Raw genomic sequence first — 23,148 nt, 5'->3', positions numbered from 1 at the left:
TACCAAAAAAGCGTTAAAACCGGCGAGAATTTAAATAGTATTGTAGTACCTTCTTAACTCATTCACTACCAGCCAAGTAAAGAAAAAAAAAATAAAAGGACATTTGACGTCTTTAGCCGTCAATGGCAGTAAGTGGGTTAATAACTGTCTTACAACTGTAAACAGGAAACTACCATAACACTCCGAAGTATCTTTGTGCATGCTACTCTTAGGAGCGGAGTGCAAAGGTGGAAAGTACTGCAAATGCACCTCATGCATGTCTTTTTTTTTTTTTTTTTTTTAACACATTTGTGAAAATAATTTATGACAAGAGCTGGTGATGACTCTTGATACTCAATATAAATTAATGATGCATTTTTCAACAGACACATGTGCCTCTTCATTCATACTACTAACCATAAATCAATGCATTCACTGACAATGTTGTCAAAACATCTTCCAAGCATCTTTGTGGGACGAAGAGTGTTCATTATTACTTGGAAACATCTACTTATGCACCACAATTTCCACAAGCACTTGTCATTTTAACAACGCAGTCGATGTGAGAGGCAAGCCTGTCCTTCCACATCCGGACATCAGCTCGCGTCATGACGCTTAATACCCCTCAACTGCTGTGAGTTAAGTCTACTTCACTCTCTCAGCCTGTGAGGAGTGCACCAGGAATTCTTGTTCGCCACGATTCTAACTGCATGTGACTTTCCCATCAGCATACACAGCCCCAAACATGGATTTAATTTTTTTTTTTTTGCCTCGTTGCACGGGATCTCCCAAGCTACAAATGATCTTCTGTAAACATTGTCGGAACATATAAGCTCTTGCACTCTTCTCTTAACTCACATGTGGCTCTGTTTTCATTGTCTGAAGGGCATCATAAAAGTGTACTGCACATTCTTGCATTCAGCCCTTTGAATTGTCTTATTCTTTTTACTGAATCCGCAGGAAACTTATTTCAATTTTTTGTACAATACAATGACGAGAAAGCAGCAATACCAACAAATGCAAATAACAACATAACATTTTCATTAAACGTGACAAACAATATAGAAACCGTTCAGCAATGAAAGAGCATGAGAGGGAGGGAGGTAGGAAGACAGACAAACTGAGCGAGAGAGGGAGAGGGAGAGTGAGAGAGACGTATACCAACCCATGTTCTATGTACACCCCCTGAGCTTCTAAAAATGAACCAACCGCACCCCACTCATTGGCCAGCGTGGGTGCGTTTGCGCCACAATGCCAGAACCAGCTCTTCTTTGACTTTTTAACACTGGAAATGTTACTAACCGAGACTTCTACAAACACACACATACACGTAGTCTCGGAAGCATAGAACATATTGAAAAGAAAAGGTTTGACTTGCCTTCCCATATAAAACCTTGATACAAAATCTTTTCATATTCAGAATTTTTTATCATCCAACTATCATTGCTCTTTTCTGGCAAAGGGCCATTTACAAGTATACGGTTTGATGGCTGGATTATTCTTTGAAATGAAAGGGACACTCGAGTCACATGTCCCGGATCGCAATTAAAATGGTTATTACACAATAATAATGGCGATCAATCAAACCAATCAATTAAAAAACTGATGACTATCACCTGGCATTTCCTCCATGCTCTTGCACTGCTGGGAGAAACATGAAACCAGTGGCATCATACTTTTGTGATGTGTATGCTCTACTGTATGGCCTCATTTGCAGTGCTTTATATAGTGCTGTCGTAGGCTTTTTCCAACTTTGTCTCATTCAGCGTTTAATCCCCAGTGAACTGTTCTATTTTACTTTGAATGCGTCTTCTTATTGTTTCTTGGAACTAGAACAGAAGAATGACACTCAAAAGATGAGAATTGCCCAAAAAGAGAATGAGAGAGAGAAATTCTGATGAAACTGTCATTTCAAGTTGGCATCTTAGTGCTCACGCCAGGTGGAGTACTTTCATACACTTCCAGGTCACAGTGGTGAACTAGATGACAGCTGCCAAAGTTGTTCACCTGACAATTGGGCATGCGACATAAAAAAGGGCTTGAATCAAGCCAACTTGTTTGTTTCACATGATATGCAAAAAAAAAAAAATCAGCTGCAGTAAGAATGCAGTCAGTTATTTTTGACTCAATAAAAGCACAACCCAGATCAGTGTAACGATTTAGCATCCATTGCTGAGTATGTTTACAATTTTAAATGGGTGGTTTTTTAAGCTTTTGTCCATCTCTGACAGCCATATCTTTTATTTTCGTATTTATCTTTGCTGTGTTTGAGCGTGAAAAATCTTTCAGTGTTTTTTGGGCAGTCGCAAACGTTGCTTTCTGGTTTCCTTCCTTATCTCTGATGCTGTTATGGCTACAATGTATAAAAATAACAGCAAGACTTTCTATTTCTTCTCTTTGTACAGCAAAATCCGAGAAGCGGGTTGACTTATAACCTTCACTCTGAGTTAAGCTCAGAGTCTATTCTCAGAAGATCCATTGCATATGAGATATTTAATCGAAGGCTTTTGGGTTTTTTTAAAATTTGAAAATACAAAGACATCTCATGTTATGATTTTTTTTCTTTTTTTTTTCATAGTTATACATTGTGGCACAATGTCAACCCCTATTATAAATGATACACGTCAATGTGAAAACACAGGACACTTTAAATGTTCTTTTTCATTGAAGCTCTTCATTGTTCACTAACTTTAATATTCGTTTACAGCTTTCAGCCTCCCGGTCCATTATCAACTGGGATGTCCTGTGAAATGCACATTACGTTCCATCCTTCGGTCAGTCACAGTTATACTTTTTTATTTGTTTTAATTTGAACTAGACTGCAGTATCAAGCCACACGTTATGCACAACTTGCTCACAATAACCCGATTATTCCTTTGTATTCAAAGCTGGGATCTAAATAAAGTATGTCATCTAAATTGCCCCTAGGTATGAGTGTGAGCGCGGATGGTTGTTCGTCTCTGTGTGCCCTGCAATTGGCTGGCAACCAGTTCAGGGTGTCCCCCGCCTACTGCCCGAAGATAGCTGGGATAGGCTCCAGCACCCCCCCGCGACCCTATAGTGAGGAGAAGCGATACCGAAGATGGATGGATGTTTTAAAGCAACACCGTCTTGTTCTCTGACCGCTACAGATCAATGAAGACCTTGAAGGAGAGGTTGACTTTGCCTCAGCAGCAGGTCGCTTCTCTGTACCTGTCAGATGCACCATCAAGACATGTGATGTAAGTCGAATGTTGGGTCAAGCCCGCAAAAACTGGCTGTTGCTTCTGAGTAACGGTTACTCTAAAATGTCCATTGCTTGGTCATCCACTTACAACAGAAAGAATAAAAAATACAATACAGTTCTATTCTAGCATTGAAAACACTCTCATTTGTCTCAGACATCAATTATGACGTTGAACATAGATTTTAAAACATTGCTAATTTCAGAGCTGGGCATTACGTCCTAGAGGCGGAACGGTGGCGGGCCTGGCCGGACGCCCATTTTTGGGGCGAGGGGGGCGGTGACAAATTTTGTTTTTAGGAGTGGGAGCCGTAATGAGGTCAGGGGCTGACAATTTTTATGAATAAGGCCAGAGGGTCAAGGCCGGAATCGTACCGAGCTCGCGGCCGCAGGCCGGGGGACTGACCGGCAAAAAAGGGTCAAGTGCCCAGCTCTGGCTAATTTTGAACAACTTTGGCGCATCAACATTAATGACACAATGCAATACAACTTTCTTTACGTAGATACTCCCGATGTAGTTTAACTGTACCACACTGTGCTTAAATTGACCAACTGCGTAATCCAGTTATGTATTCTGACAGGTCGGTGCCTTTGAATCATGTTATCTTTATCTCTAGTTGGAGGTCGACAACCAATTTATTGACTTTGGTTCGCATGTAGTGGGCCAAACTATTTCACGGACTATCACTTTGACCAACAAGGGCGCACTCGCAACCCGCTTTAACATGGATACGACAAAGCCCGTTCCAGAAATTCACCAGGTCCAGATGCCAGCCCAACGCTCGGCTGGCACACAGCAGGTAGGACAGAAAATCTGGTCTTTCGTTTCATTTCATTCATGTTGGAAAAGAAGCAAACTGATGTCAAATGAGTTAGAAAGTGAAAATAAATTCATAAGTAAAAAATGAAAAAATTAAATGAATTTGCTGGTGATGATGGCGGACAGGACACATCCACGCTCAACACACCATGTACTGATAAGAACCAGAGCTGTGCATCCCTGGCCAGCAGAGAAGCACTCAAAATGGAACATGTTTTGGACCGGTCTACTTTTTCCCGGCAACGTCAACGAGGTAAATCAGACACAAACAAATCTGATTATTTTGATCTTTTTCTGTTCATGAATATTTTTGTTCTGCATGTTTTTGTTGGAATACCTCTGTAATATATTTAAAATTCGTACATGAACTACAAGATCAAACTGACTTTTGTTTGCCATGCTAATTGAAAATTAATTGGCCGTTACCCACCAGAAAAACTCATTTTATTTATTCTCATTTATTTTTTTTTGTCTGTGTGTCCTTGGTGAGCTATGGAGAAAATTAACAACCAATTTGCTGATTATTAATATATTTTTTTAAGTATTAACACAAGAATCTCTTTATGGGCTCTATTTTCATAGAAAGCTAACATGTGCATGTGGTAAAAACTGGCACATTTTGAAATTTTCATGCCGGTACAAGCCGAGTTGTGTTTGGAAATTTGGTAGAACAGACTCGGTTCTAGAGAACCGATCTCGTTTTCTTTTACACGCCACCTGACAATTTGATGGCGGAAAGTAGACTTAATTTTACGCCCAATGGAAAGAGGTCCAAGTTGTGGCTTAGGTGGTGCAATACAATTTTGTTGAATTTGATCGAGGTGCCTGCTCTCCAGGCACGTGTGGTGGAGATCATCATATTTTATTTATAAATGAAAGAAGAGTGTGCAGATAACCCACCGAATCATGATAGAAATCAATTACTTGAACACATGGGGGGAGGCGTGGATCAGTGGTAGAGTAGGCGTCTCTCAATCCAGAGGTTTTGGGTTTCATCCCCTTGCGGTTCTTTATAAAATATCTCTGCATGGACTCCAGCAAGTCAAGTTCCACTGCATCCAATGCATCGCTCCTGTGCTTAATTTAAAGGGAATCAGAAGAGTGTTCACGGCAACAGCAAAAAGGCGTGTTTCTAACTGCACGTGTCTGAGTAGTATCCAATGAAAAGCCCCACCCAAGCACAAAGTTGGACCCCGCAACTCATGTGTCTAAGTTGTACAGAGCAGAATGATGTCTCTGTTTTCTGTTAATTAACGGCTTATCATGGAATTTTTAGGTCCTTGTTTTGATGTTAAAAAAACACCCCCAAAAAAACAGAGACACAATTCTGCTATTATAAAGAAAGCTGCTGTCTAGCATTGATTTACGTGTTTCCTCGAGAAGGTTTAGTACTCCAAAAACAAAAAAAATAAGTAACCTTACTGTCTGTGTTGGCAGAAGCACGGGTTTCAACTCCAGATCCAAGAGCAGCTTCGATGTCTTCCAGCATGCGTTCCCAGATCCCAGAAAGCCTGTCTGACACATGTGACATACGTATAGGGAATGTAAGTATTGTTAATGTATGTCCGTGGCAGCGTCTGTTTTTCAATCAATATATTCCAATTTACCATACACATAGTTTCTTCATGTCTTTGTCAAATTACATTGACTCTTCAAAAGTCGACACGAATACGGGAGTCAACACAAATGAAAAATGATACTATGGCTGACCCTAAATGAGAAAGTCGTTCAATTTTGACTTGAAAATCCTGTGTAAAAACACTGCCTAGGTTTTAGAATTGAATAATGTTCCCTTTGGAATTTAATTGCGATGGGCCATTAAATAAAGGATTATCCCCTTATTTAATTGATGAGTGGGCTGTTCATCATTGACGGATCGTCCTTGTCGACTACTTGACACATAGTCTTGTTTTTACCCTTATGTTTTATGTCCCTTGTAGCCTGCGCGTTGTTCTTGCGAGCTAATGGCGCATCACCTCTCCCTTTGCATTTATTGTAGCTGTGTGTTACTCCAGCCCCTCCGTCATTGTCATTTTGACGGATACTTGCACATGGCCTGTGTGAAGGCTGTGCTGTATAATGTTAGATAATACATCACGCTCTCGTGGTCCTACAGGACCTGATAGATTGTTGCGTGGATGGCTCACTTCTCTATTTCATTTGTCATTTTGTTCCCTCATCACCTTTATGTTTTCTTGCTGTTGGCTGTGTTGTGTGTCATTTTAAGTTGCTCGGTTGAGTGATTTTGGTGGCTACTGTAGTGGTGGTTGAAGTATTGGTTCTGTTTCAAAAGGTAAAATGGTGAAACGGTCCTGCATTCCTCATGCTTTGTATTAGTCTTGGTTACATTAACATGGTTACATGCAATATTATTTTTGATTTCAGGTTAGAGAAGGGGATATTGGACCCTTTGAAAGTGTCAAACTCGAGATAATATTCTCTCCGACTGTTCCCGGTGAAGTCAAACTGGACCTCTACATCAAGTTTTCAGATCCGACCAGCTTCCCAGTAAGACAAAGAATGTTTATCGTAATCTGTTATAGGATGCTGTATTTTTGTTCAAAAGACGCTGGCTCCAACAGATAGCCATCCTGGTGAAGGGTGAGGGAGCGGGCCTCCCAGTGTGGGTGGTGGAGCCTAATATTGACATGAAGATCTGCATGTTTGACCGCCTTTATCAAGAGGTTGTCACACTCCAAAGCAGGTAGGTCCACACACCGTCTCAAATCTGACTTTTATATCAAAGTATATATATATATATATATATATACCTAAGTAGTAGCTCTACATCAGCAGTACTTCTCTCTATTCCAAGCATAGTGTCATACGTTCATGATGAACCATCAAATAATTAAAAGAAAAGCTTTAAGCAAACTGCGATACAAGAATAGAATCAAACAATTTCCATCCTTTATCTCACTAATGTTCAGATGACACAATAACTTTAGCCCAAGCCATAAATACATCAGAGATACTGTATGGCTCACTCATAAAATAAATAGTTTGTCTTGGTGTCAGGTTGATTTACAGTCCAAATGTTTTTCAATATTAATTTAGTCTTACATTTTTCTTACATTGCTTGAGAAGGGAGCACGTGTACATAACTCTATGGCAAGCTAATTATTACAGTGATGTGTCACTTTTAGTTATCTATACTGACACAATAATAATATAATAATAATAATCATCGTAATAATGCCTCAGATTTACCATAGTTGGTGCTTTTCTAGACACGGGACACTAAAAACACCCCCTGCCAGAATGTAGTTCATTGAGCTAATGATTTGTTCTTTTGATGAAATGAAATATATTATATAATATCTGATTTGTTTTGTTCTGCTTATGTTGTGGTCGAGCCTGGCAACCCTCTACTATGTTTATTATAAATAGTGCATCCAGGATCACATGAGAAACTGAAAACTGTTATTGCATTATGATGGAGAATGTCTTCCGTAATGTGAGTGTGTGAATACCATAGTATTGCAAAACAGTATTTTTTTTGCACACACACACTTTTCAAAATCCCTTAATAGGGACAAAGCAAGCTTGCAAACCAACATAAAATAATTATTTTATATATATATATATATATATAATTTTGACTCTCAAAGTGAAAAATTGTCCTGCTCTATAACCCGTAATCAATGAGAAATATTTTCTCTTCAACTTGCTATGTAGTCGGAGCACAGCAGGAAAGGATAGTAACATGAGGAGGCGTGTGGTCCGCTGCCCCTATACAGGAATTGTGACACATCATGTGGGGGAGTATGGTTGAGGGGGGGTCTTTTATGATAACTACCATCTGGTGTGACATGTGACAACACAACAATGACAACAGCCTCAATGTGGACCGCAGATCTCAAAGCAAACCATGAAATATGTCACTCAAATTCCAGCGGTTTGGGCAAAGAAAATGGCTTGACAGTTTTTCGGGAGGTGGACAGAGCTGTCATTTAAACATTTACCGTCATGTCTGTTGAGATGATGAGTGGATATCACACGGAATTGTTCATTAATATTTTCCAATTGCTGTGTTGCAATTAGTTACTGCAGTGGGTCGTCCACTTAAACAAATACGCCCCCCCCCCTCCGCCCTCAAGAAAATACAGTTTGATGCCACTAAGTAGCTGTAAATGATTCTGCTTTAGGAAACTAAGAAAAAACAAGTGCATCCATTTGCTTATTTTCAAGTAAGTAGAAGCACAGCAGTACATTTTTTCAAAGCCTTGTCACATTCCAAGTTGGACATGGACAATAAGATCATGCATTCATTACTAGAGAATTTTTTTTTCAAAGAATTATTTCAGATTAATAGTCATCATATCGTCACTTTTATTTGTGTTTGGTGACAATAGAACGTTAGTACATTAGAAAAATCCAAACAAAATCATTTTTATACTTATACTTTCAATCTTGATGTGAATGTATTGTAGCATCATCACTAAAGTAACATAGAATCATGAATTGGTTATGCTTCCGCAGCATTTATGTTTTTTTTTTCCCAGAGGCCTCCAAAACCATGTTTTTTATCCTTGAATGTGAAGATTAGAATTTGGCCACACTAAGGATAGAAATAAGAGTCCTCTTCCGAGATGTGAGCCATTTATGTGGACATCTGTCATGGCATGAACCTCTTTGCTCTAGTGGGTCATAGTTCATCCAATGGAAAGTTGTCAAAACTTTTTTTTTCCCCCCTGTAATTGTTTAGGTGTGAACAGGGGTCTGGGTGGTTTTGAAAATTCCCATGGTAGAAAGCCATTTATATCACAAGCTCTTACTGAGGCTTGTAGCCTCAGGCACAACCATCTGTTGGAGCTTCTGGAAACTGGGTGACCTAATTGATATGGACCTGGAGTGCACATCTCATTGTGAGGTATTTTCTGCTGGGGACACGCAACAAAAAAAGTGAAAAAGAAACTGAAAGGACATGTGTGTACGTGTGTGTGGGGGTGTGGGGGGTGTGTGTGTGTGTGTGTGTCTCCATCAGAAATTGCCTCAGACTGAGATGTACACCCAAAAAGTGTTTTCCCCGCTCCCTGCTGCATAAAGAAAGAAGAGATTTGACATTGCATTGGGCAAATGAACTTGTATGTATTTTTGTTAGTGTTGTCAGGCGGATGGGGATAGGGTTTTGCCAAACCAAAGGTCATATTGCCTTAAAGGTTACTTGTCTAGTGAACTAGCTTTCAAGAAAATAAAGTCGAGAATCTAAAAATACTGCTATATCAGCTTCCTAACTGGATTTTAACCGGTGTTAAGAGTAAAGATAATGCAGTTACAGTAAGTATTGCTCTTGGTTGTAACGCAGTACCGTAAGGAATTATTGACATTTCTGTAATATTCAACCTTGCAATTTCTCTTACATGTGTTACAATGCATTTTATAAGACATCAGTGTTTCTATTTACTCTGTCTGTGTGCCTGACACCACTGTGTTAATGCTGTCTGAATGTAGTGTCGTTTGCTGCTTTTTCGATTGGTCACTGAGAGGTCAATGAGGTCAATCATTAGAACAGGAATATTTTATTTGTTCGGATTGGTTCGGATAATGGATAGATGGATGGAAAAAAAATAATCACATAACTCCAATAAAAACCAGTGAATTCATTTCACGAGCAGCGGCACGTGTTCATTTAATAATAGTCCCAACCTACTTGACATGTGATGTGGTATGCTTTGGATCATGAGCTCTCTATGTGCATTTCCATAAATAGCGCTTTACCTAAAAAAAATATTGTGGTTGTGTAAAATACAGACGATTATTTTTGCTTTAATATTACACACAATACATTTACAATATTGTATGAATTGTCACCCCTTTTATAATCCATCCAACAATGTGTTTTCCCTGTCAGCACCAGTACAGCCTTGAAGCTTACTTTTGACCTGTGGCCGGAGATGAGGAAACACATGGAGATCATCCCAAGGACAGGCTTTCTCCAGGCTCAGTCAAGCTTCACTGCTCACCTCAAGTTTGTGCCAAGGTATAGGACACACACAGAACTTACAGTCCTAATGGAATCACTGGAGCAGTCATAATCAAATTTGTATTTTACCCTAAGCCTGTTAATATTAACCTTCTGTGAAAAATCAGAGGAGAGGACTTGCACAGGCTCCAGACCGCAGTCTCAATATATTGGCTGTGATTTCAGAGAAGCCGATACATTAAAAGCACAATCATTACTACTAATCACACACAAAAAAAGATTTTAGTGCAGTAGTGAATGCCAGAAGATCGAGCAGGCGACCTTGAGGCCAAATATGCGATGCACGCACCATGTGGGCGCTTGTTTTCTTCTTCCACTCCTCCTTTGGCTTCATATCTTAACATCCTTAATGTATTGATAGCTTAGATGTTTCAGATTCAATAAAATGCTTTATTCAAACGACAAAGTTAAGGGTTCTCCCAGAGCAGCGAGGTGGAAAGGGAAAGTGGGGAAAATGGCATTAATCTGCTTTAGTGAATCAGCCGAGGTTTTAATGTGAGGATTAGAGTGTGAGTCGTGCTGCCGCATCCGTGATGCCGAGCACAAGCCTCGGCCTCCACTCCCTCCCTACTGCCTCTATCCTCTTTTTGCTTCTGAACTGCTGGCGCTGGCTTCTCCCACTCTCTCACACACACTTGTATTTTCTTAGCCTTTCACCCCTGTGCTAACAATTCTATCCTTTTTCCTTATTAATTTGTTTTTATTATTTTCGACAATAGCTCCCTCTCGCAGCTCACTCAAAGCCTCCTTTTACGCTTTGGCATCAGATTTGTTCTTTGTTATTTGCAAAAACTGCCATTGTGATGAGACCACTGTTTTTGAGCAGGCTCAGGGAGGGAGACACTCTTTGGGCTACATTGCTGCTGAAGATATTTCCATTGTTTGGATTGTATAGTATTGTACTTCTATTGTATTTGGATAGAAGATTGGACTTCTCTGAAGATTTTTAACAGTATATGGAGGCACTCAGACACTCAGTCGAAATCTCAAATAAGTAAATCAGTCAATCCGTTTCTGGGGAAGTGTTGATGAAACAATCAATATATGATTCATTTGTAGACGTTCCCCTTTAATTCATGAGGAGTTATAAATATCTGGCATTCGTAAATACAGACATTATTTGTCATACTTATTTGAATGTGGTTTCATTAGACTGTCATAAGTCTGTCATGAACATGAATGAATCTTTACGACTGATGTCATTAAGTGTCATTCGGTAAATGATGTCACTTTTGATACAAAGTTGACATTGTTTCAAATGTCTTTGTCATGAAAACTTGACATATAAATTATGTCACTTTTGTTGCAAAGATGACAAAGACATCTTAAACAATGTCAATTTAGCATCAAAAGTGACATAATTTACTGAATGACACTTCATGCCATCTCATGTTCTTGACAAGTGTCATGTCATGATTATGATGATTATTATCTTATAACAATCTAATGAACCCACATTCAAATAAAGTGTTACCAAATAATTTGCAAGCAATCACCGTGGACATCAGCAGATGCCTTTACTGCATCCTAGTCAGTCCATCATAATGGTCTGTATGTTCATGACAATCTGCAGACACCATGCTATTCCGCGTCCTAGGTCATAGTCACAGGCTTCAGTTGAAACGTTGACTTCACCATTGACTTGTCACCAGTCAATTACATGCAATGTACAGAGTCAGAGAAGCCGCTCAAACTCGCATTTTCACCATTAATCCTCACCACGTCACATCACACACTGCAAATTATGGCGGGAAAAAAGTCTAGCATATCAACATTCTAGTATGTGTCATCTCTGGCCAGCTTCTTTGCATATGTGATATTTCATTTCAAAATAAACTGCCAAGGTTTCCTACCCATAGGCATGTTTGGATTTCCAAACCCATATTGGCATTATTGCTTTCAGTCACAGTCTTATTCTCTCACACGCACACACACATTTTCATCGTGCTGTTAAATCGAGAGCCTAGAATGACTCATAGCTTTCCTGCAGGTTCTTGCTCCGCTTCCTGTCCACAATCTTACTTCAGCCTGCCCACCAGCGTTCCTTCACTGCATCCCTCTCTTCTTCCACTTGTATTTGTCACCATGCAGCCCGCGCCTCCACTACCCACTCCCGCCCCATGCTGTAAATCCGTAGTATTGTTCCATATCCTCGACAATCCCCTATCCATAATATCGAGGTCAGTGGTTCATTTGCAAGTGACCCCGGTCATCTTATTGGAATACTAACCATACAAATGTACACAGACTGAAGAATATTTCTGGTGGTTTTAGTCACCATGAAAACATTCATTGAAAAAGTGATGAGTTCCCAAAAGACCTGTTCTAACTGTTGGAACAAATGACAATTTGAGCCGAGAACTATAGTGCTTAACCAATTTTTGGCGATGTAACGACGCATCATAGTTGTGCGGGTTCTCTACTGTGCCGAACCTGATGGCAGAGTCATTGGAAAAGTATCCCTTGAATCAGCCGTTTTAGGCTTAATCTCGGAAGAGTGTCCTACAGCTGCAGTTCCATCTGATAAAAGGGAGATTACAAGGATGATTTCCTGCCGACTTGCAACAGATTATGTGGAACGGCCAACGCTGCCACTGCGAAGCCCGCTGCTGCAAACACCATTAATAGAATTTTTAATTGCGTTAGAGGAACAAAAGTAAACAAACTTTCTTGCCCTTAGTTATTTGGCGATATCTTGTGAGGTCATTGCATTTTTTGTGTTTATTCATCGATACAGAGTAAAATATCACTAAACCTCTTAATCCATGTTGTAATCCTTTTTATAATCACTTTTTAACAGTGAAGTCAAATCCAAGCAGGGGTCCATGCTGAAAAAAACATTAGATTTGTTTGGTATATTATATTTACATGGCAGTGGACAGTGCTCAGGTGGCACTTCCAACTAAGAGGGCAACCATGCTCAAAAAATAAATATATACTTTGATGGGTTGCTACAAGTACTTATGATGCTGATAGTCGCCATCGTGAATAAAGGGGTGTGAAAACGTTGGTGGCAATAGGCAAGGGGTGGTGTGCCTCCAGTGCCCGACACCCCAAAAGTGCTACAATTTGGATTTCCACTAAATTTACATAAACGGTATGTCCAAAGTCAAAAACAAGTTCAAACCATCATGTGTGCCATTACACAAAACTTCCGCAGTTGTTTTGAGACTTCAACTCAGCAGATGTCAAAAGTATGTTTTTTATCTTCTTAGCCATATTTTTTGTGATGCTACCAAATAAGGCAAGGAAAGGAAAGGAAACGTAATGATAGCACCTGTAAACTCAACTCCAATGTCTGGCAACTCAATACAATATGAGCATGACCATTTATGGAAGATGAGTTACATGCGAAGGAGATGAACAGCAAATAGCTTAAAGGAGAATTGCTCAAGACTTCGACCTCTCTCCATAACCGCCAGTTGTCTTGAGTGCTTTAACTTCATTTAATTAACTTGTCTTTTTACTTGTATGACAGTTAGGAATATTAAAAGGTTTGTATAGAGAGCAGAGGTCATGGGATCAATTCCGGCTCCGGCCTTCCTGCGTGATTTGCATGTTCTCCCCGTTCCTGTGTGGCTTTCCTCCAACATTCCAAAAACATGCATGGCAGGTTGATTGGACACTCTAAATTTCTCCTAGGTATGAGTGTGAGCACAGATGGTTGTTTGTCTCTGTGCTCTATGATTGGTTGGCAACCAGTTCAGAGTGTCCCCCGCCTACTGCCCGAAGACAGCTGGGATAGGCCTCCAACACCCCCCGCGACCCTAGTGAGGAGAAGCGGTACGGAAGATGGATGGATGGATTTATAGAGCTAACATTTTGATGCTTTGGAGAGTACGCTGTACAACTCTTACTTCAACATACATTTAAGGTGGTAGCTTTTTTCAATCATTGTTTTTAGAAAAAAAAAAACTCAAGTGAATCATGTCTATAGTGAACCCGTGTTAAAACGTCACTGTTTAAGGTCCTCCACTGATCTCAGCGTAATTATACCAGACTGTAGTCGAGAAGTACAGTATTTACGTATGACGCCGTGGTTAATCTGCCCGCATGGAATCAGCACCCACCAATCTGTGCAGGACGCTGACAAATCTGAAACTTCATCCATCCATAAAATTCTCCCGAGCATATGGGCCTGGCGACATCCCGCCAGGCTTTTCCACTTTGGCCTGCCAAGCTAATTCAAGAGTGTCTCTCCAGCAGCGATTCTATTAGCAAGCAGCACCAGAGTGCTTCCTTAAATACACCCTCTGCACTCATTGGTCAGGCTACAGCTACTCATTTTCATCACTCCCCTTTGTTAATGTCGAGATTTCATTTGGACATTTTCGGAAGTTGTTTTTTTTTCTTTGTCCCAGCCATAGATTCCTATATCAGAACCCCCCATTTTACAGTGTGGAGTATTAATGCCTCTAGGATATGAAAAACACACTTGTCCTCTAACACTGAATATGACAGATTTCTTGATGACAAGCATTTGGGGAAGAAAGCCACTGACATCTGGGGAGCCTTAAAACCACAATCTGCAGCATTAACTCGTAAGCCTTTAGCCAACATTAAGAGAACGGGTGAAAAACAAGAGAAGGCAAGTTGTAGATAGAGCGGCTGGCTTCATAAGCGAAAATGTGAGAGGTGGTAGAGATATCTATATTTGGAACTGCATTTGACATTTGACCACAAGCTGAGGATGTACAGTTCCCTTCAACATCCATGTGGAGACTACGCTGATATTCATCAAGCGGGTAACTCTTGGTTTGAGGGGCTGCAGTTTTACATGTGCATAACTAGTGGGCCTCTTTGAATCATACTTATGTCTCCCATCACCATGGCTACAACCTACAGCAGTGTGGAGGCGTGCTCTGCGTCTCTCTCCTGCTTTCCCTGGCGAGCCGATCCCACAGTTGTGGGTTAAAATAAAATAATGGGTCTTCTGGGTATGAATCCTTATTTTACTTTGAAACGCTCAGTAGTAGCTTGTGGCTTTTGACTTTTTGTATCCTAGACATGATCTAAATTGTTGGCTGTGTTTGTTTGGCTCTTTCTTTATTAGCATAAGCAAAACACATTGTTATGGTAACATTGTACAATGGAACTAAGGTCTAACACACCCACACCAGTGCCCAAACGTTTTCCATCATTGGCCACAGACAGAAAAAAAATTAAGAATGCAGACGCAACCTTTCCCTTTCATTAAAAATGCTAATAAAAATCCAAATGTAGGTCAACATATGATTATTAAAGGGGTTACTTGACTAATTTAGCAATTTTTCTGCAGTAAAACGTTAATATTTTGTCTGGAATGAATTTGAGAACTCCATTATTGTTCATGTACAATGAACATTTTTTAAACAAATTTTGTCACTTTGTCGACTGAAAATTACATCACGTCTCCATCTTGAAATATTTATTGATTCTAAAAGGCAAAGGTAAAATCCGTTTTTTAACTATCATACTAATGTAAAAGGAAGGGAGCGCTAAATGTAGTTTGGAGAATTGCTTCTAAGAAAAATGCCCGACTCTGTTTAGATCATATTCACGGATCAAAGAAAACTATTAAAATAGTCTTTGATATGAAATACTCTTCATATTTGGTTATTTTACAATAATTCTGAGATATAATTCAAGTAAATACCTGTTAAAATCTTCACAAAAAAATAGTAGTTGAAAAATGGGATTAATCGCAATTAATTACGCAATTTTTTGCGAATAATTTGTTAAAAAAAAATGTCTCACTTGACAGCACTACTCTATAAAATAGTGTACTGTACAAAGAAGTGCTGGGGAGTTGCAGCCTTTTTTCAAATATCACTCATCCGAGTGTAAAACATTAACATTTTCATACTAAGAAAGATGTCCATTGGCTTAATTCCGAAATTTCCAAATATTCTGCCGGTTTACTCCTTGCCGTCACAGAACACACTTTATGCTGAGTCTATGATGAGTGTATTTTTCATTTGAACAGTATATTGACAATTGTCTCCCAGGAACACCTTACCCCAAGATGCGAACAAGTATTTTGACAGTGCTACTGGTGTCCTAGAGGTTCCAATGACAGTACAAGTTGCCGGGCAGGTTTGTATTATACTTGTACTGTATTATGCACTGTCCATTTTAAATTTCAGTGATTCTAAAAAGATCTGTGTTATCCTTACCACGAACAGACGTTAAGCCACTGGAGGTCGTAACCTATTCAGCTCGTTAGCTAAAATGATCTCTTACCCCCAAGGCCCAGTTGCACCATGGGTGTTAACAAGCCAAGCGTAAAAGTTGTGCCGCATAATCTAAAGGCAAATGTCTCTCCATTGAAGCCTCGATTCTAAATTGCACAGAATCTGTTTAAACATTGCGAGAGCACTGATGACAGTCGAGTTTTTCTTCTTGCAAAATTGTCGCCTTCCCCTTCCTCAAACTCCATCCCCTACTGCCTGTCCCTGCACGGACAAGGAAGGGAACCAAAACCCTGCCAAGGAGCCAAAGACAGGGCCAGGAAGTTCCTGTGGAGCACCAAATGTGTTGCCTATAAGCCTGAGCTCCTGGCATTAGAGCGTGCGCCCCCACACAAGCAAACACACGTACATTGTTGGAAGGTCAAGAATCTGAATTCTGATATTTGCAGAATAATATGGAAATTGGGATTGATGTGATATGATTTATATGCCAAGGCCTTAGAGACACGATAATGACAACATGACGTGATAATTCGGATTACTCTTATGGCTCCACTTCAATAGACGACATCCACTTGAATGAATAAATGCCACACCTCAAGTGGCTGCCTCCTAGAGCACACAATACTTGTTAAAATGTTTGAGTTTCAATAGAATCTGCTCCTGTTAGCAGCATAGAGCAACAGCAAAATGAAGGAGATTACTTCAAATGATCTTAGGGAGAAATTTGTTAACGCTGCAGTGGGGGAGGAACGTTTGTACAACTGAGTAGTTTCCAGAAAAATAATATAAATAGCGGATAGCTAGCCTTCAGTGAGTGACAGAGGCGGTAGTACTATCATATTTATTCAAATATTATATGATAAATTATGTATTTTTTTTTTTTTTAGACAATTACTATATATAAAATATACTATAGAAATAAGGTGTGTCAGAATAAACTAAAATACAATGCAAAGATATTCTATTCTGTATGTTGCTGATTATAGCTAAAGTTTCAAACACTTCATTTTCATGTTTTCAGGTGCAGCCTGTCATTTACACAGTCCAAGCAATTGTGACTTCGTCCGACTTGAAATTCGGCCAGAGCGAGGTGGACTTTGGCTATTGTTCTATTTACCAGTCAGTCAAAAGTAGCGTTCGCCTGACCAACATGTCACTGCTACCTCAAGAGTTTGGTTTTGTTGGCCTTCCAGAGGTGAGTGGAGTGATGCCCCAACATTGTTCAAACCGGTATATAACTCAATGCTCGACAAAGACGATATATTTAATGTTTTAGTAAATACTCATTAACTTGGGATTTTATGGCTGCAATATGCTCCAAAAATGCTGGACAGCTGGCAAAAAATTCTGGGAAAGTTGAGGAATGCTTATCAAACACATCATTTTAATTTGCTCGTGTCCACCTGTGTTTCGCTCACACCGCAGTTTGTCGACGTCCAACCCAATGATGGCTTCGGCACTCTTCTCCCGCAAGAAACACTGGAGATTGATGTCATTTTCAGCGCTAACAAAGCCAAAGAGTACCGTTTCCATCTGAGCTGCAAATCTGGAATTAACAGGTGAACTTCTTGTCCTCTATTGTCATCTCTGAAAGGCCGATTAAATAATCTTCTTTCAAATTTGTCTTCAGAGTTTTTCCCTTGGCTTGCCGCGCCATGGGTGTCTGCCCTACGTTGGCGCTCTCCGATTCCCTGGTGCAGTTTGGGCCCACGGCAGTTGGCGACCACTCCACTGCTCTCCTTTATCTCACCTATAACCAAACCGTGCGAAATCAGTCCAAACAACGACCCTCTGCTGGGGCCAGACTGTTTTCCTTCACCCCACCTCAAGACTCCAGCATCAGTATCACTCCTGCTGCAGGACGCCTGCTGCCTGGGAAGGTATGAGGAGTACCAGTATCATCCAACTTTATTTTTTTTGTGTGCGTGTGTGTCTAGTCAAGGCTACCTGAATATGTTTTTACTTTCAAATCTGTTATTATTATATTATTATTATTATACCTACGGTTTGTGTCTTTTTTTAATTTTCTTTTTTTTTTTACAACAGTTAAATGATTACTAATCCCCAAAAATCAATTATTAATAATCAAAACAGCTAAGTGATCTTCCAGCTCAGGATCAAATAAGTACAGCAAAACACTAATCTGCTGTGGCCATGTCTCTACTAAAGTCTTAGGACTCCCTCTCCTGGAAATCTGACAGAAGTGAACGTCTTTTTGAAAATATGGGCAACTTATTGGTAGAGTGGTAGCATGCCTCACAGTTCTGACTTTCGGGTTTTGATTCTCAACTCATGACTTGAATGTTCTCCTTGTGTTCGTACCCACATTCCAAAGTGGGACACTTGAGTAATTATTGATTCATTTAGATTTTACAGATTTCCTATTTCAAAGAGATCCTTTTTGAATGTAGCCTAAAACTACTGACTCACCACTATTACCATTTCCTTTTTACTAAGGGGTGACTTTTTTTAAAAAATTATTATTCGTTGTAATAATTCAATGATATTAACGAGTGTTTGCCTTTATCCCTGCTGCTTCACTTCAGAGGTGTTTGGTCCTGGTCACATTTAATCCCAAACTGGAAGATCGAGACATCAAGGAGGAGGCCCTGCGCCTCCTCAAAGCCAAGCAGACCAATGAGGAAGACAGTAAAAAACTTCTTGAAGAGGAGGTGCAACTTCAATTTCTTGTCTGCAACTCAGGCCATGATGATATTTTGTTCACTTTCATGTCAATAGTGGTATTTTTATGACTTTTGTTTCGAAAGGCGAAACGTGAGGCGGAGCCCAGCAAAGGGAAGAAATTGTCCAAGAGCAGCAAAATGTCTGATTTTTCCTCCAAAACTGCAACCCCTGTAGAGACACCACCTCCTGACAACATAGATGCTGGGTAAGATTGCGTTGTAATACTGCATGTTGAATTAAGTACACTAAACACCATTAACATTTCAAATATAAATCAAAGATCCAACAACACTGAATTATTCTCAACGGTTTAATTTATTACCAACACAGTACTAAAATCTGTCAATAGCATTCTCACGCATTCTGTTCATGTTACAATGATCACTCATCGACACTAACAATTCTGAGATTAAAATGCACACATGGCACCTTTGTGTTCTTTTTTTATCCTTGATGCCATATTAGCTTTTTATTTATTTTTTTCTGTTTTTATTTCCTGTCTTGCAGTTTCGGTTGAAAATTTTTTCCATCTCAGAATTCATTTTGTTAACTTCCATCCACAATCGCGTTATCAATAACCAATAGCAAGTTTGTTCTATTATCACGATCAATCATATCCATTCTCAGGCCCACGCCAACACACTACCTCCCTCAAGTTTGACTGATGTGGTATGATTTGGAGCATGCATTCCTTTAGTTCTTCAATTATATTTTTGTTGTTCTTGTTTTCTGTCCACGTAATGTGCTTCGAAAACACAGATTTTTTTTTTTTTTAGTATGTCTGGTTAAATTTAGCAAGTGGTGTGTGCCTTGTAACTCACGTTTACTTACCGAAGACAAAAATGGAGGCAGTAAATGCTTTGCAAAACCCCGTCCTAAGAGGCACTCAAAAAAATTCCGTTATTTGAAATTATACTTAAATCTACAACTTGGTCTCTTTTTCAAAATACTTTTGAGACTGACAGTGTGAGATTCTAAATTGGCATTAATTCATAAACGCTAGCTCCTCATTAGTCCCGCTCACCTTGATTGTTTTATTTCAAATCAATTGTGTTGGATTTTATTTTTAGAGGTCAGAGGTTTGAGGAGGCAAGGGCTTCTCTGCTGCACTCCTTCACCTCACGCTACAGTGAGTACACCATCCCTTGTTTCGTGTCAGACGGTGATCCTCCTGAGGAAGACAGGCAAGCCCAACCAACATGGAGGTAAAAGGATAATTAAGTCTTATTTTGTTGTCAGGTGTTTTACATCTACATACATTGAAACATTCTTAACTAAAGTCTGTGTAGTAAAATCAAAATAAAGTAAAACTACTCACCATTTGATGACACCTAAAAAGGCACACAATAGGTTCACCACATGGTGTTTTTATTGGAATTAATTGGGGGGGGTTTTTGTCTGTCAGTACCCAGTGGTAATGTGGTTAACTGAGAAAAGAAAAAAAAATACATCTTTTCAGCCATGTTAAAATGTATCATTTCTTGTCAGAGATCTTTGGTCATTATCAGGCTAATCATTTTTGTTTATAATTACAACTACAGTATGATCTTTAATAGTTTTCTTCATTGTGGGATGTATTTCATGTACTCTGATAGACAAAAAGACCTCAAATCTAGGACTGTCTAGTGCAGGTTCACAAATTGGGGTGCCTAGGTTCCTGCGGCTCCGCAAGCCACACGATCATTTCATATCTCCCATCTGTTATGTCCACAGTCCTCTGAACACAGTCTATTTGAAGCTGCAATGTCCCGCTGTACAGCCCCCTCTAGTGGTGGTATCCAATATTATTAGAAATTATGCCTTGGATTTCCAGCAAGTGGCAGTTGGTGAGTACAGTTACACGCCAATCCTATCTGTCACTCCAAACATACTGTGTACTGTTGTGCTGTGGACTTTCTCCATGCTTTTGGGCTTCTCTGATTTTTAGGAGAGCGAGTGACGAAAAGGTTTTCGGTCAAGAACATTTCAGCAGAATCTTTAGAGGTATTATTTCACCTGCAAATATTGAGTATGAATTTATGAATTAACTGAATGCTAGGATTTTTTATATCTTATTAGTAGTAATATTAGCAGTAGTAGTAGTAGTACACATATATTAAACACCAGACAACATAGATCTTGATTGAAAATGATATCAGAATCAGAAATCCCTTTATTGTCATTGTACTCAAGTGTGCAACGAGATTAGATTAAATCCTAATCAGAAATATATTTATCAGAGAATACTTTATGTGTACTGTATAGTACAGTGTTGTTTTTAAGAGTAATATTTATTTGGCTAAATGTATATTTTCAGTAATATCTTAAATGCCTCCTGCTGTTGGTCCTCAAATCCATCACTAATTTGTGCTTTTTTTTTTTCAAGTTGAGGTCATCATTGCTGGACATATATGGACCCTTTTTACTTCTTAACTCTCTTCGAGGCATAGGACCCGGAGAGCAACACACCCTGGTGTTGGCCTTCTGTCCAACGTTGGAAAAAAAGGTGCCATATTTAAATTACACCTGCTCAGCGCTGGCTCATCTGAACACTTATTGGCGTATGAATCTAGCACAATTGTTACTCTAAGGCAGAGGTATTCAATTAAAAGTCACAGAGGTCCACGACGAAAATTTCTTCCAATTAAAAGGTCCGAACCAAAGTCCAACTTCCCGAAATGTCTAGCCTATGTTCACATTTTTATATAGTTTCAATATTTAGTCATTTCAACAGAGCGCACTTATGTACTAAATATTTAGCAATGTTCCCATTAAACACCTTTGCCAGTCAAACAAATATAAGGCGTTTATTTCACATTCAAGAAAATGTGGCTCCAGGAATTTAAGGGTGCCACTTCCAGAAAAAAACTGTAAAATATCTCCTGCAGAAATATATCAAGTGCTAAGCATTGAGTTAACCTTTTTTTTTCTTAAATCAAAGAGTTATCAGCCTAAAAAAACGGAAAGCCTAATTTTCCAAGTAAACCAGGTCAACATGTTCAGTACACAATCAATAAAAATGGCTGTCCTCATGAAAAACTAATTCAAAATGAGCTTTGACACCACTTTTTCTTTTGAATATTTTTTTAACTTCTCTTAATGAGAAAAATGAGTTTGTGACTGCCCTGCCAGTGACTTAATTCTGGGTTGGAACGGAGTCAGGGCCATTGGGATTTTGTAGATTATTTCACACATCTGGGTTTTGTGTTTTCCTTTAAATAATGTTTGTGCAACCACATTTAAGCACTCCTTCACAACTTCCCCATCACTTGAACGTTTTTTTATGTTTCCCCAAAATCCATGATACTTTTATTGAATATTCATTTGCATGCCGCTGGGATGTAAACGAAAATGTAAAAATCTGTTGTACTGCACTCGAAGTTCGATGTTTTTGCCTGCGCTCACCTCAAATGTCAGCGGATAACTTTGCACAAAGGGCGGTGCTTTGTTTCGTAGTGGCGCTTCGCAATGTTGCGACGGTTTCGGAGCATATGATGCACACTGGTTTTGAATTGGCTGCAGCCAGAACGAAACTAAATTTCTCCGTCCATTCATTTAAAACAAGACGCATCGACCTCGCTAACTTTTTGGCAAGGCATACTGTCAGCAGCACTCTTTTCCGGTCTGCTGCGCAATTGGCAGGGGATCGTAAACAAAAGATTTGATTGGCTCAAATCAGTGACGCCTTTTCCGTATTTACTAGAATTGCAGCGCCAACGTTTGCGAATGTGCCCTGAAAAAAAAATCATCATAGATTGGCCATGGGTCCGGACCGCGGTCCGCCATTTGGTGATGCCTGTTCTAAGGCATGACTTATATTATGACAACAATTTAATTATGTCAATCCTGATCATTAGTACTGTGAGACTTTGGAGGTGCGTTGCCAGAAGATGACGCTGGCCGTGACTCTGCGTGGGGAGGGAGTGGTACCTGCCATCACTTCCTCCCACTCTGGAGGTCTCCTAGACTTTGGTTATGTGCTGGAGAAGGAGAGCACGTCGCATGTCCTAAAGGTGAACCAGCATATTTTCAACAGCTAAACTGAACCACCGAATTGCTATAATGTGCTTCACTTTTAAAGGGGGAAACACGTCACATCACTGTCTAATATTTTTTCTTATGCACTCACAAAACGTTCACAATTTCAAGTTATTCTTTTCCAAAGGTATAATCATGTATAATCACATAACCTCTAGGATCAAGGACTGTTTTATAAACCCATACACTCGCTTTATAATCTTGTCCATAACGACATAACCGAATATTTATTTTGCATAAGTTGGTTACCTACAATATTTTCATT

General features: G+C 39.5%; 1 protein-coding gene across 1 annotated transcript in view; it reads left to right on the top strand.

The window, feature by feature from the left end:
• The window catches only part of cfap74 (cilia and flagella associated protein 74), a 43,533-nt gene that overhangs the window by 11,595 nt on the left and 8,790 nt on the right, over positions 1-23,148 (top strand). The window contains exons 15-33 of the mRNA XM_088292170.1: positions 2,687-2,753; positions 3,111-3,200; positions 3,820-4,026; positions 4,149-4,275; positions 5,460-5,566; positions 6,408-6,530; positions 6,605-6,726; positions 9,877-10,005; positions 15,996-16,083; positions 17,203-17,376; positions 17,607-17,740; positions 17,812-18,061; positions 18,728-18,853; positions 18,950-19,071; positions 19,937-20,071; positions 20,580-20,692; positions 20,794-20,849; positions 21,232-21,351; positions 22,703-22,858. Coding sequence (XP_088148296.1) covers positions 2,687-2,753; positions 3,111-3,200; positions 3,820-4,026; positions 4,149-4,275; positions 5,460-5,566; positions 6,408-6,530; positions 6,605-6,726; positions 9,877-10,005; positions 15,996-16,083; positions 17,203-17,376; positions 17,607-17,740; positions 17,812-18,061; positions 18,728-18,853; positions 18,950-19,071; positions 19,937-20,071; positions 20,580-20,692; positions 20,794-20,849; positions 21,232-21,351; positions 22,703-22,858 — 2,446 coding nt within the window. The remainder of the gene's footprint in view (positions 1-2,686; positions 2,754-3,110; positions 3,201-3,819; positions 4,027-4,148; positions 4,276-5,459; positions 5,567-6,407; positions 6,531-6,604; positions 6,727-9,876; positions 10,006-15,995; positions 16,084-17,202; positions 17,377-17,606; positions 17,741-17,811; positions 18,062-18,727; positions 18,854-18,949; positions 19,072-19,936; positions 20,072-20,579; positions 20,693-20,793; positions 20,850-21,231; positions 21,352-22,702; positions 22,859-23,148) is intronic.

Source organism: Idiotropiscis lumnitzeri, chromosome 3, assembly GCF_059441095.1.
Source record: "Idiotropiscis lumnitzeri isolate Australia: NSW breed Sydney's pygmy pipehorse chromosome 3, RoL_Ilum_1.0, whole genome shotgun sequence".
Lineage (NCBI taxonomy): Eukaryota > Metazoa > Chordata > Actinopteri > Syngnathiformes > Syngnathidae > Idiotropiscis > Idiotropiscis lumnitzeri.
Note: the sequence above shows the minus strand (reverse complement) of the source record. Positions and strands in the feature narration are given on the sequence as shown.